Source organism: Diabrotica virgifera, chromosome 8, assembly GCF_917563875.1.
Source record: "Diabrotica virgifera virgifera chromosome 8, PGI_DIABVI_V3a".
NCBI lineage: Eukaryota > Metazoa > Arthropoda > Insecta > Coleoptera > Chrysomelidae > Diabrotica > Diabrotica virgifera.
The window spans coordinates 58,860,507-58,876,114 of NC_065450.1; the positions used below are offsets into that span (position 1 = coordinate 58,860,507).

Sequence of the window (15,608 nt, forward strand, 5' to 3'; positions counted from 1 at the left end):
CAATTACCTTTAAAATGTTCTACTGTATAATGTTGTACGACTTCTTTTAAAGAGGTTATCTTTTTCAAGATTTTATACTTTTAACGAGTTTTTATATTTTTTACGATTATTTTTTAAATTTCAAATTATAACTTTTTTTTACATTTAGGTATATATTATATAATAAAAAAGAAAGCTTATTCTGTTTACTTTAAAATGGTGTATTATAAAAAATTCTAGGATTATTTTTGAATGAGATATGGTTTTTCAAAATGTAATAAGTACTTGCATCGATTTTTGATTTTAGGATTATTTTTTAAATTTCTCATTACAACTTTTTTATGTGATTGTGTGTTATGATTGAATCTTATTTTTTATACGTAATATTTACTGTCAAAGCTCCTGCACCACAAGCTTTGCTTAAAAAAATAGCATGTAAATGTACCAAAGGATGTACAAAAAACTGCGGTTGTAGGAAGATAGGAATTAGTTGTTCAATATTCTGCAAAGGGTGCATGTGCATGGGTACTAATTGTGGGAACTCTAAGATAACTGAGGTGTCAGAGGAAGATATTGAAGCTAATGCTAACGAAGAGATGGACTTTTATTTTGAAAATTTTTTAAATGTCAAAGTTTAAATAATTTTAACTAAAGTGATGTTTTCTAAGACTAATGTTTATGTAATTTTTGTAAAAGAAATAATTTTAAATAATACAGGTAAAAAAATATCAAAGAATCACTCGGTTTCCATTATTTAAATATAGATGATACACCATTAAAGAACATAAAATAAGCCCTTTTTATTGAGCAATATATAGTATATTCATGTACAAGAAAAAAAAATTATAATGAGATATTTAAAAAATAATCCTAAAATCAAAAATCGTTGCAAGTACTTATTACATTTTGAAAAATAATATCTTACTCAAAAATAATCCTAGAATTTTTTGTAATACACCATTTTAAAGTAAACAAAATAAGCTTTTTTTATTATATGATATAATATATACCTAAATGTAGAAGAAAAAAAGTTATAATGAGAAATTTCAAAAATAATCGTAAAAAATGTAAATAATAATATTATTAATATTATATTATATATACTATATATAATATATTATATAATATATAATATAATATATTATATATACTATATATAATATAATATTATATAATATATTATATAATAATATTATTTTATTTTTATATTATATTATAAAAAATCGATAAAAGTATAAAACCTTAAAAAACCATAATCTCTTTCGAAAAGAAAAAGTCGTACAACGTTATACAGTAGACCATTTTAAAGGTAATTGATTTCTATTCCTATTACGTGTACCATTGCATATACCTAAAGTTACGTAGAAAAAAGTTACAGAACAATATTTGCGAAGTAAAAAGGAAAATTGCCCAAAATTGCTGTGAGTGGCTAACTTTGAAAAATCATATTTCGAAAACTATAAATCCTAATTACCTCTACTGAACAACATTTTAAAGAAGAAATATGTAGGTTTTTTTTTCTGTAAAGAAATGTCTATACCTATATCCTCGTGGACAAAAGTTATGGGACAAAAAACAAAATTTCTTTCTTTTGGGTTTCTTTGTGCTTTTTCTTTTGAATATATTTTTGTAAAAAAAAGTATCATTGACTTTAAAAAGTGATATGTAGATAGGAAATTTAACCAGGAATAATTTTTATGTAGGTATGTTTGTACCAAAAGTGCATAGAACTCACCCTAATGTGACCTGTGCCCAGGGACTAATTCACCCATTTCTCAAAAACGCACCCCTTTAAATGGTAGCACTCTGCGGTTTTTTCATATATAATGTCCATTGACCATATGAAATAATAAAACCCCGTTAACGTTGTAGTTCCTTTTAGCTATCTTATTTTGAATATAATCAATAGCCTTTCTAAAATGTATAAATACAATAAACTATCTTACAGGTAAAATGATTTTTTCACTTTTACGATTATTTAAAAAGCAAAGCAACATCAGCTGTATGTCTGTCCGCTATAACTTTTCCCATGCGTCACGATTCATTTTCAAACAAATTAAGTCAAAACATAAAGTGAAACGAACGTCGATGTGTATATACATTTTGTATACTGTATACTATATACTACACACATCGGCGTACGTTTCACTTTATGTTTTGATTTAATTTGTTTGAAAATGAATCGTGGCGCATGGGAAAAGTTATAGCGGACGAACAATAATACATCTTTAGGATTTGTCATCAGATATCCCTCATATTTGTACCGAACTTTTAGAATCTTCAAAAACCTGTACACGATTTTTATGTGAAATCTATGATTTTTTGCACAGATAGTTTTAATTATATCATAATTTAAGTCAAATCATCATATAACGTATTTTAGAAACTGCAAGGGTCGTTCCGACTACAGTTTGGGATGCTGATATATCTTCAATGTTGTACATATTATGTTTTTTTTCTCCCGACAGTTTATTTAAGAAAATGGGGTTCGCTAAACATGCTCACTAGTTGTTGTAATGTGATATTTTATCTAAATTTTATTTTTATATTTATAGGAAGTAAATTATAAACAGTTAACATCAGCAAGTCTCAATTTTGAGTTTTACTGTCTTGCATCTAATATTTTTAAATAAATATGTAATATTTTTAAATACACACAACCAAACTTATATGGAATCATCTGATATTTCTTATTATTTTAAGCGAATTAAAGCTAAATTTAATTTGCTTTCATTGCACCTCTCCGGAGCCTAACTACAAATTATAGAGCTAAATCAACATACCTGCGAGCTATTAAAGTTGGTTGGATGAAAATGAAAGGATTTTTTTTACCGATGATAACTCCTCTCCAGAACATAACCCTTCCTATTTTATGTTTGTGAACAAATCTGGTAGTTGTAACGGTCCACCCGTTATAATATCATTTTTAGCGCTTTAATTATTTTTATAATTATTTTCTTTTGATAACTTAATTAATTTCTTTAATTTTCTCGAAAAGGACTACTTACGTGACGTCACACGTCGGCGTCTACGGAACACTTGTCGAATCGTTCCGTGACATTTATTTAATTCATGTTCTGTGGTCGTTTGAGGTGCTCCTCTTGGAAGGAGAGAGAGAAGTTCCGTGTCACTTGTGGTTGGAGATTCAATAATGAACTTGAGTGTCAAGTTGTTCTCTTGCATCTCTTGCTAGCCAACTCTATTCAGTTTGCCTCTGTCTCTTCATACTTCTATAATCAGTCCATCTATTTCTTCATCTTAGCATTATCCCCCCATATTATTACTTCACTCTCTTCTTTACATCTCATCTATTTTCATTTTTGTCCCACTAGTTATCTAAGTCTCTTTTTCCTTACTTCTGTTGGAGTATATCCTTCTCTTTACTTACACTCCAATAGAAAGTTCTTCTTTCTTGTTTCATAGTTTCCGTCCTTGCTTGTCTTCCTCGTCCTCTAAGTACACGAATTCGTTAATCATCTGATTTTACATATCCTACTTTCGTTTGAAAATAGCACACTTTTCCAATTTCCAATCTTCCACTTTTGGTGTTGAAAACACCAATTTACGTGATCAATATTGTGCTACCTGGTTACCTCGGGATCCCGTAACTTTCTCCTGTTATATATAGTCCTTGGACACGGCAACTCTTCTTCTTATCGTTTCAACTAAAATACTTACACCTACAGCTTCCAAAAGCTGCTGGTTTCAAATACATACCGCTTCGATATAAGTTTGGTTGAGTATATGTATATAACTCAAAAGGTATATGTGATACATTCCTTTGCACACGACAAAGACGTTACAAAATTACATTTTTGGGTCATTCCATATCAACTCAACACACCTAATTTCCACTCCTCTTCAGATTTGGCTATAATTTGGAATACTCACAGTGGCTAATAAGGGAAACAAAAATACAAAATTTTAAATTTTTATCTCAAGCCGTTTTCGAAATATGGTTCTGTAAAGTTTTCCAAAAAAATCCAAAACTCTGCGACCATACTTTATTGGAATAGTTGTAGAAGCTGTCCTAATTGAGCTAAAATGCTGGGATAGGTGTCATTTTGCAGCATTTTTAAAGCTCTTTACAGTGATAATATACATCATGATGTTATGATAAACAAGTTTGTGTCAAACAAAAAAAATATATTTTGATTAATTTTTTTTCCAAAAAGTACATAATTTAAAATGTTCATAATATTCCTACAAATACATTGTACTGTTGCTAATAACATATAACAATTTTATCATGGGATGGTGATGAGTTCAACATAAAAAAAATAAATTTCACACATACAGTATGGTGCAAATGAAAGGAATAAATTCAAAAAATGTCGCAAGCTGACGACTTTAAGGAAAAATCCTGAAACAGGTCGATTTTTATTTTTAAATTTTAATTTTTTAGCATATTTTACATATTATACTAGTGACGTCATCCATCTGGGCGTGATGACGTAATGGATGACTTTTTAAAATGAGACTATAGATCGTGTATTAGCTCATTTGAAAGGTTATTTAATTCTCTGTTCAGTAATATAAACAATAAAATAATTATTTATACAAAGTGGCAAAAAAAGTTTTTTTAATTAAATTAATTGACAAAAAATAAGAATGTATCGATGGCTTAGTGTGAAAACCTAGTATCTCATTAAAATACAATTTTACAGGAGAGGCAAAAAACTGATTTTCTGCATAATATAACCTAAAAACAAAAATTACGTTACGTTTTTTAATTCGAGCAGATTGAGACAAATATCTGATATTGGCACAAAGCTAAAAGTGTTAAATGTTGCTATTAAATTGGAAATACAAATATTAACTATGAAAGACACGTAAATATCCTTGCAGTATATAGAGCCTTTGCCCAAGTAACTATGATAACCTCGTATATCTTGATATACGTGTTTTTCATCTCAAATGAGATTGTGTGTATTATTATTTACGAGGTTTCCATTTTTCATAGCTTATTGCACACCTCCAAATACTAGGTCGATACAATACAAATATTTTGATTTCAGGTTCATAAAATGTTTCTATATGCCGGACTACCTTTTGTTGTTCAGAAAAAACATTTCTGCAAGTCGAATCTCTCACACAAACACTCCAAATTAAGTACCAAATTCTTGGTTAGAAATATACGTGGTATTCACACTAAATCAAGAGAGCAATTGATATACGTGGTTTCTTTTTTCGGCTGTAGAAAATAGTCTAGTTTATTTGGATTTTTTTAACAGTTGTAAATCGTGAGATACAAGGTTTTCAAACTAATACCACCAAAATGTCATTTTCGAAAAAAAAAAATGAGATACGAGGTTTTCACACTAAGCCATCGGCATGTAATTTATCTGTTTTCTGGCAATAGTGAAATCTATTTTAAATTAAATAAATTACATACATTATTTTTCTGTCAATTAATTTAATTTAAAAAAACTTTTTTTTGCCACCCTGTATAAATAATTATATTATTGTTTATATTACTGAATAGAGAATTGAATAACCTTTCAAATGAGCTAGCACACGACCCCTAGTCTCATTTAAAAAATCATCGATTACGTCATCACGCTCTGATGGATGACGTCACTAGTATGATATATATGCCAAAAAATTACAATTTAAAAATAAAAATCGACCTGTTTCACGATTTTTTCTTAAAGTCTCCAGATTGCGATATTACGAATTTATACCTTTCAGTTGCACCATACTATATGTGTGTGTGAATTTTTTTTTACGTTAAACCCATCACCATCCCATGATGAATTTTTTATATGTTATTAATAACAGTACCACACAGTACTATGTATTTGTAGGAATGTTTTCAAAATTTTAAATTATGTACTTTTTGGAAAAAAACTTAATTAAAACATATTTTTTTTTTGTTTGAGAAAAACTTGTTTATCATAACATCATGCTGTATATTATATCACTATAAAGAGCTTTAGAAATGCTGCAAAATGACACCTCTCCCAGCATTCTAGCTCAATTAGGGCAGCTTCTACATCCATTCCAATAAAGTATGATCGCGGTGTTTTGGATTTTTTTGGAAAACTTATTTCAGAAACGATTTGAGATAAAAATTTAAAATTTTGTCAAAAATGAATAACCATTTTCAATTTCAAATTTTTAAGTTTTGTATTTTTCTTCACCTAATCATCCACTACGAGTACCTACTCTAAATTTTAACAAAATCTAAATAGGTCAGGAAAAAAATTAATTGAAAGTGTGTTGATTAGACTTGGAATAGCTCGTTTAATTCATTTTTTATGTTCGATTTCAACTCCAGAAATTGTTTAAAAAAAAGAATATTTTAAAAAATTTTCGAAAATTTTATAACCAACAAGTTGTTAGTAGGTTACGATTTTTTAAATTGACGGTTGACCTAATTGGCCTCGATCTTATAGGCAATAACCTGCTTTTAGCTGAAAAAAAAATTGAGGATGGTGTTTTTGTACCCTCGAGATATCAGATTCTGATTGTTTTGTGTTTTTTGTATTATACTAAATATTGTGTACAAATTTTGTGTAATGTGTGTTTATGTAGATTATATGTGTGTTGAGAGATAATTAAGTGTTTCCAGACTTTCGGTCGACTCTGTGTTAAGACGCGCTTTGCTTTATCCTTATAATAAATGGGAAGCAGATTTACGAAGTCATCTATTGTAATACATAATACAAAAAACAATCAGGTAATTTGATACCCATAATTATCACTAACTATGTTTACACCACCGAGACCAGTTTTTTAACTAATATAATCATATAGTCTGTCTGATAAATATAAATGTATTGTATCTAGTTTATTTATTTATCATCCTAATTGACTTTAATATAAATATGTAATTAATGAGAATTATAATAGTGGAGGCAAGTATGCTAAATTTGCAGTTACTCGAGCGTGATAGAGATCTATTGGGTCGTGACGATTAGGTCCTAAAACCGAGAAAAGTTAAATTAAGTATTCCATTATAGTGGGGACTTTCCATTTTTTAATTTAATTTTCCATTTTCCCAATCGTTGTTCCGATTATAGCGCCATCTATCCATAATTCAAAAAAATGTCTCGAATAAAAGTTACTGATCTTTACGTAAGAAATGCAAATCTGCAATAAAAAATAGGAGCTCCTATTTAAAATTTTAAAGTTAACCCCCTCCCACCACCACTCTCCGTGGGGGTCGTGTTTGGTATCATTCGATAGATTTTTGAAAAATATTGAACATGTATTTTTCAGTTTTTCGATCTGACGTTCATTTCACGAAATATTCGCTTTTTTTGTGAAACTTTGTGACACGCCCATTTCCTTACGTCCCGCTCAAATCGTCAGATTTTTTAAATATAATATACACTGTTCTGCATGTATGTACATACTTAACTTACCTTATCTTAATCTAAGGACTTTTTCTAAGGATTGATTTTTTTTCGGATCCCCCTTAACGAATTCCCCTGTATTAAGAGTACATAAAATATATAGGGTGTCCCAAAAGTAGCGGAACGGTCGAATATTTCTCGAAATAAACATCGTATCGAAAAACTGAAAAATATGTGTTCAATAATTTTCAAAAATCTATCAAATGACACCAAACCCGACCCCCCTACCACCCCCTAGAGGTGGGGTAAGGGGTTACTTTGAAATCTTAAATGGAGACCCCAGTTTTTATTTCAGATTTGGATTCGTCATGTCAAAGTAAGCAGCTTTTATTCGAAATATTTTTTGGAATTATGGATAGATAGAAAAAACCATTTATCGTGATACCATAGGTAAATAATTATAGAAACCGTCTAATATCTCGAGAAATACACTTCCAAATGAAAAACCAAAAAATATGTGTTTAATATTTTTCAAAAACCTATCGAATAACGCTAAACATGACCCTCACCCCAGCTCACCCCCTAGAGGTGGGGTGGAGGTAACTTTAAAATATTCAATAGCAACCTACATTTTTTATTGCAGATTTGGATTCGTCATGAAAAATTAAGCAACATACAGCGCCATCAGATGGCGACAGCCAACAGATTGTTGACAGATTCTGTCAACAATTCTAAAAAATGTTTCGAATAAATGTTGCTTAATTTTTCATGACTAATCCAAATCTGTAATAAAAAATGGAGGTTACTATTTAATATTTTAAAGTTACCCCTTACCCCACCTCTAGGGGGTGGCGTGGAGGGTCATATTTAGTGTAGTTCGATAGGTTTTTGAAAAATATTAAACACGTATTTTCAGGTTTTTCATTTGGAAGTGTATTTCTCGAGATATTAGACCGTTTCTATAATTTACCTATGGTATAACGATAAATGGTTTTTCCGATTATAGCGCCATCTATCCACAAATCGAAAAAATGTCTCGAATAAAAGTTGCTTACTTTTACATAAGCAATCCAAATCTGCAATGAAATCTAGGGGTTTCTATTTAAGATTTTAAAGTTGCCCCCCAACCCACCTCCAAGCGGTGGAGTGGGGGATCGTATTTGATGCCATTGGATAGACTTTTAAAAATGATTGAAAACGTGTTTTTCAGTTTTTCGATCCTATGTTTAGTTCGCGAAATATTCGACCGTTCCGCTACTTTTGGGACACCTTGTATAATGGGGGTACATTTACAGGGTACAAGGTTTCTCCTCATGTGATTTTCTGACGCGTTCGAGTAACTGCAAAAATCCCCGCTTGGGCTCCCTAAACAATACTCAATTGCGAATAAGAAATAATAATTACAATACTGAAAAAAAAAATAAGATTTAGATAATAAAGAGAAACAAATTAATTAAACATAACAACGAGTGAGCGGAGTCGTATTCAGTGAACTACTACTATACGTCAGTCACATAGATGGGGCTTATAAACTTTTTCAAACTTTTATTCATTTATACATTGCACATCCCGTTCGAAAGTGTATTAACTCAAAGAAATCCATTTTTATGTTTATCTCACCTCACCTACCAAATGCAGTGTGCATCAATAATGAATCTTTTAAATGAACCTTAAAAATATTTCAAAAGATAGAGCGAAACGATATGTCCCAATTAAAAATCAAAGCTCATGGTCCAGTAAAAATAGTATCATTCGAACTTGTTGTGACAAGAGGTGCGCTAGTTTCCGGTGAAAAACGTATTAAACAAAATATTAATTCAAAAAGCGACCATATAACACCAATGTGTTTTAACGTTTATTTCGGGAAAAAAGTGTCGTAAATCAAATTTTTGGAGGATAACTGTATTATTTTATTAACACATTGCGTGCCACGCCTTAGTGCCGGCTCAAATTGATCCTAAGGCCGATGCCACATTATGCGTTTTGACCGGATGCGTTTCCGCCGCATCCGGTGAAAACGCATAGTGTGACAGATCGGTCCGGTTGCGTTGGAAACGGATGCGTTTTGAGTCATCGGTACGCGCTTACAAACTGCACCAGACTAAACGCATAGTGTGACAGGTCGGTCCGGTTGCGTTGGAAACGGATGCGTTTTCACCGCATCCGGTCAAAACGCATAATGTGGCATCGGCCTAAGCGAACACAACCTGGCACCGGCGAGGTGCGTAGAGAGTTCTGCGCATCCTAATATCAGTGAATGCAGTGCCAGGTCTAGCATGCGAACGTTTGTCATCGGCGTACAGTTTTCTGGTGTCGTGGGACGCGTGACTCAATTCTCAGTTGCGGTTTTGTTTTCGAGATGGACGTAGAAAAGCTAATAGAACTCGTTCGGAATTACTATTATTATAAACAACACTGATTGTGATTGGATTGTCGTTGCAAAAACTGCTTACCTATTACATATATTTATATCTTGTCTACATATTTTATTTTTAAGCATGAACAAGCCCGGTATGATGACACATTTTATTTGACGGTTGTGTGATATTCACAGATATGCTTAACGGTTTTTAATGATAATGTTGTGTAGATTTAAGAAATGAATGATATTTACAAAGTTTTTATACCTATAGAAAAAGGATTACGCCATCATTTGTGACATTGTATTTCTAGGCCTGGATCCCGCGTACCAACAAAAAGTTGATTAATAGCAAGCTGAAAATTTCTTAACAGCTTAACGGTGTCTCGTCAGACAATCTTTGATGTACGGGAACACTGAAACAGGGGAAGTTTTAATTGTGGAACAGGTTAAAAATTTGGAACGTCAGACTACAAAAACGTTCCATATATTTTGTCGGACAGAACTTCCAATTGATTTGTTACCATTTCATTAAACTCTCACGGAAAAATTAGACTGGTGTTTATCACTAACTGGGCATTTTAATGAGTGAAACAGGAAGAACATGTCAAATAACAGGAATCATGTTGGTTAGTAATAGCAGTCTGATTTTTGAATGAGAGTTTAATGATAGGGTAACAAATCGATTGGTTGTTCTGTCCGACAAAATACATGGGACGTTTTCGTAATGTGACGTTCCAAATTTTTAAACTGTTCCACTATTAAACCTTCCCCTGTTCCAGTGTTCCTGTACATCAAAGTTTGTCCGAATAGACACCGTTAAGCTACTAACAAATTTTCAGTTTGCCAGATCCAGGTCTATAAAGTATGTTTTGCTTTTAAAATAAAAGGTGTCCTTCATTTTGTGTAGGTTCATTTAATAAAAATAAAAGTTAAGTTTCTGTAATACTTAAGAGGCGGCATTTCGAAGACTTGCATCATATTGAAAAGATGTACCGCACGGCTCTGTAGTTAGTGTGGCTTTTGCCAATAAATCAAAGTTATGCGTTTACAAGAGCATATTATTGTTTTCACCCAATTTTGAAAAAAATGTGAAAACTTTGATTTGAAAAATAAGGAGTACCATAATGTGTCATAATTATAATCCCCTTTATATAGATCAAAAAATTGGTTAGTATGTATTTCTAAATCCACACAATCATTGGAAAATGATTCATGGTAAAAAATATCTATTAATGACACTGTTATCGACAAAGTCGATCAATTTTAAACTTGTCATCATATATTTATTAGACTTTTGTTTATCGTTAAAAATTAAATGATGGTTGTGAATTGTATTTTTTGTGTAATTTAATATTTTAGCAAAAACATAATCAGCAAAAATCTTATTTAAAACATGCGAACCGTTTTTGCAATCACAATCAATGCAGTGTTTAACTTATGCTTGTTATTATAAAGGTATGTAGAAATATAATACTCAGTGTAAGATATCTTTTTATGCACCCCGCTTATGATCAAATTCGATGTTTTCGAAAGTCATACCGCTACGACTACTAGGGACGTGTAAGATATTTTTAAAACGTTACTAGTTACATGTACGGAACTACCGTTTTTTAGTTGCCTACTCAATTCAGTACAAGGATCAGATACATCAGTATTTTGTAATCAGTATTTGTACTCAGTACCACTGAGAACCGGTATCAATAGTAACCGTTACACGTTTGCACTTATTTTGCCCGTCTCTATTCGTTACTGCGACAGCCGACGGTCGGGTTAGCTTGTGATCAATATGCGCCACGCTAGAAAAATAACTGCACAGGTCACCCGTCCCACCGGCGCAGGTTGTGACTCGCTTAGGTTCAATATGCGCCGGGGTCCCGGCCGGGGGACAATACTAGGGTAAAATACTCTCGGGAGCCACGGCTTATCCACGGCCATGAAAATCAGTCGTACGTGTATATCAAAAATGAGCGACGTGGCCCCTGGCAGAACATCTGTGTCTCTCATATATGAGCGACGTGGCACGCAATGTATTTAAATGGATTATTATTAGTTTTTTAGTTATTTTCTTTTAACAAATATTTTTCCTATAGCTTCAGTTGTCATCATCATCATCATCTTCATCATCATCATCATTCCTCAACCTCTCGCATCCTCTTGGATATGTCTCCTCCATATTCCTCCATTGTTCTCTATCTTGTGCCTTTTGTATCCAATTTCCCACTGTTTTTACCAAGGCATCCATCAATTTCTTTGGTGGTCTACCTCGGTGTCTTTTATCTTCTCTAGGTCTCCATTCTATGAGTCTTTTGGTCCACCTATTATCATTTAATGGTGCTACATGTCCAGCCCATCTCCATTTAGCTTGCGCAATTTTTTCTATGACATCTATGACTTTGGTCCTCTCTCTCTCTCTCTGTGTGCCAGTGCGCCCCAGTTGTAACAGGTAAAATATTGATACAAAAATTAAATGTATACTAACTAACTTAAAATTTTTAACATTTTGAGTTGTTACGGTTTAGAACGGGATGTGCGACATTATAGACGAGTAGCTTTTATCGAAAAAGGTCGATTTTATACCCACAAGCTGAAACTTTGTAACTGATACACATTGGCGCCCAACGTGGGGCCAATGTTTAACATTCGACGATCCAACTTTCTGTGGTAGTTCGAATGTTACACATTGGCACCCACCGCTTCTGATGGGTCGGTGAATCTTACACTGCAGATAATCGCTTGTGTAAACTTGTGTAAACCCTAACTTTTTCGCTGCTATAGAAAAAAATCAACTCTTATTGCCAAAATCTGTAAAGGAATAATTAAATAAAGTGTATCTTATGGATCTACGTGTTATTATTGGGACGTTTCAAAAGGATAATAATCTCAACCCATTCATGTGTATATTACGACCGTAGTAGTTCACTATTACTGAGACAGCATGCATTATATTTCTCGCAATGCAATTTGAAACATTTGAAAATGGACCAGTTAACATATAAATAACATTGAATCGTTTATCCCCCATTCCTGAACTGAACAAATCTAACCTGGTATAAAGGATAACACCTTATCGTTACAAAAATCCCTATTATTACAACAGTCCGAAGACATGGCGGAGTATTCGGGATTATTTTTAACGCCACTAACGCTATCATTGCAATATTGTGTACTTCTGTTTGTATTCACGATTACCTCGGGAAGGTTTCGAGTGTCCAAGCATCTATAAAAAATACTAGGGGTCAGAAATACAAAGCGCAGCTAAATGCAAAATGACATCGGAAATTATCTATAAATTGTTAAATATACTGTATAAGGTACACGAACGACTTAATACTAACAATATTTACAAAGAATGGTTGAAAAGTACTCGGTTGATAGAATTATTATGATTTGCAGCATCACTAGAAATATTATCAACTGTTTACAACTTAATTTTTGATAATTCATTACAATAAATTATGCAGACTTGTGTCAGTGATGATCCTTTTAAGAGCAGCAAAGTCTTTTATTAGTTTAATTATTAATTATTTAACTTGTCTTGGTTTGTTTATTTCTACTGCATCTTGATTGTAAATTTAGTATAGAAACTCATTCACTAAACCTAAAAAAAACCTTCTCACGTTAAACAAACATTGTAACAACATTACACAACTTGAAATTTCTTTTCTGTGACTCAAACATTAATTTCTATTATAATATTTAAAGAGATAAAATTGTTTGTGTGAATATTTTAAGTATGTTATGTTATCTGTATTGCCTATTCGTTTTTACGATGGCCGGCAGATATACAGGGTGAGGCAGATAAAGGGCCTATTAGAAATATCTCGAGCACTAAAGGTAAGCGAATCATGAAAATTGGAATACAGGTGTTTTGAGGTATTAACTATTTAATGAAAATATTTTGGTCTCTTTGCTACTTCCGGTTATACCGAAAGTTGATTGTAACTTCGTTTTTTTTTAATGGGACACATTTCGAAAATGAACACATATTAATTTCGAGTGACCCTTAATTTATTAATACTGGTAGATATACCTATTGATCAATTTCTCATGGTTGGTATGGGCCTTTAATGAGAGCGACAAAGAGACATGTATTTATTATACATTTAAAACGGTCTAGAAGATATACGCCGGCAAAGCGAGGTAGCGCCAACACAACCCACTTCGTGTCGTAGGTAGGGCTTTCTCAGCACAGCGTTGCCAAAGTAGATTTAAAAAAGAAAATAACAAAGTAGAAAAAATTATAATATTTAACTTTTTGTAAACGAATATAATAAACAAATTATTTAAAAGAAAAAAACTTAAGTAAAAAAATATTGTTTTCACCAATTTTAAAAAAAGTGGGTGAAAAAGGTTGAATTATATTTCAACGTTTTCACATTTTTTTAAAATGGATGAAAACAATATTTGTTTACTTAAGTTTTTTTCTTTTAAATAATTTGTCTATTATATTCGTTTACAAAGAGGTAAATATTATAATTTTTTCTACTTTGTTATTTTCTTTTTTAAATCTAGCCCTACCTACGACACGAGGTGGGTTGTTGGCGCTACCACGCTTTGCCGGCGTATATCTTCTAGACCGTTTTAAATGTATAATAAATACATGTATCTTTGTCGCTCTCATTAAAGGCCCATACCAACCATGAAAAATTGCTCAATCGGTATATCAAAATACCTACGTAGTTAAGATTGTTGGTGTGTTTAATATTAATAAAAACATACAATATTCTATCTAGCTGGCTATGACTTGACACTAAATATGCTTAAACATTTGAGTTGCTTAAACATTCTAATATTTTTGAAGTTCCAGTTGCTATACCATTACTAATATGCATTTTTCTAATGAGGAACTGATTCAGATGTCTTTTGTTCTAAGAGAGTATAACAAATAAAAATGTACTACTAGCAATACGAATTTATCATCAGCAATTCCATGATAGATGACAACCAAAAAGAGAAACTTGTCAAAATTCACTAAAGCGGTTTCAAAGAACTTTACATTTAGATTACGAGAAATCTGATCGAACAAAAACTACTGTAAATGATTAAAATGAATTAAATGTTAGTGTCACTGAGAATCTGCATATTTTAGTATGAACGTTCTCGTAATCTAAGTGTCTAACAACTAGTACATACTAGTGTCTTTGTACGTCGAAACTATTCTAGTAAACTTTGAAAAGTTTACTACTCTTCTTGGTTGTCGTCTATCAGGGAGTTGCAGATGATAAATTCTTATTGCTAGTAGTACATTTTTGTTAGACTCTCCTAGAACAAAAACTTTACTAATCAGTTCCCCATTACAAAAATTTATATTAGTAATTAATGATAACAAAGCAACTGGAACTATAAAAAATGCAATGTCTAATGTTTAATTAAGTTTAGTGTCAAAGCCACAGCCAACTAGGTAGAATATGGTTTGTTTTTATTAATATTATATGCACCAAAAATCTTAACAACCTAGGCATTTTGGAATCTCATCCAATATTAATAAATTAAGGATCATTCTAGATTAACATGTATTTATTTTCAAAAAATTATTTATGATTGAATATTTTCACAGAAAACCTAAGAAAAGTTCACGTAATTTTTGTTGCAATTAATGTTTGGCTTAAAAAGTACTGTAAAATATCATTTCATTACAATACTAAAATACAGGATGTTCCATTTAACAAAACTCGGAAAATACTCATTCCGAGTTTCGACAACCCTGTATACTAAAATTAAACATTTCACTATACGCTGTGAGCTCGTACATAGATGGGATATTTACAAATTTGCGAGCGCCAGTAGTGGCAAGTCTGTAAACGTTTACCGGAAATTTGACATAAATGTCAAAGTGATTAATTTAAAATTAAAATTAAAAACATTAATTATAAAAAATATTAGTTGGTCAAAGATGTGGTATATATTTTTACCTTAAATATACTTACGTTTTAAATACTGAATTTTAGTTTTTTTAATGTTCCGTA

The 15,608-nt window shown here is 31.7% G+C and overlaps 2 protein-coding genes across 3 annotated transcripts in view; one reads left to right on the top strand and one right to left on the bottom strand.

Annotated features, from left to right (window-relative positions):
- Positions 1–15,608, top strand: part of LOC126889292 (uncharacterized) — a 119,895-nt gene that overhangs the window by 31,073 nt on the left and 73,214 nt on the right. The window lies entirely within an intron of this gene.
- LOC126889291 (TGF-beta receptor type-1) overlaps positions 1–15,608 on the bottom strand; it is a 144,420-nt gene that overhangs the window by 29,026 nt on the left and 99,786 nt on the right. The window contains exon 3 of one of the 2 annotated variants that reach the window (XM_050657417.1): positions 12,687–12,859. The exons of the other annotated variant lie outside the window; for it this stretch is intronic. Coding sequence (XP_050513374.1) covers positions 12,687–12,859 — 173 coding nt within the window. The remainder of the gene's footprint in view (positions 1–12,686; positions 12,860–15,608) is intronic. 2 annotated transcript variants of the gene reach the window in all.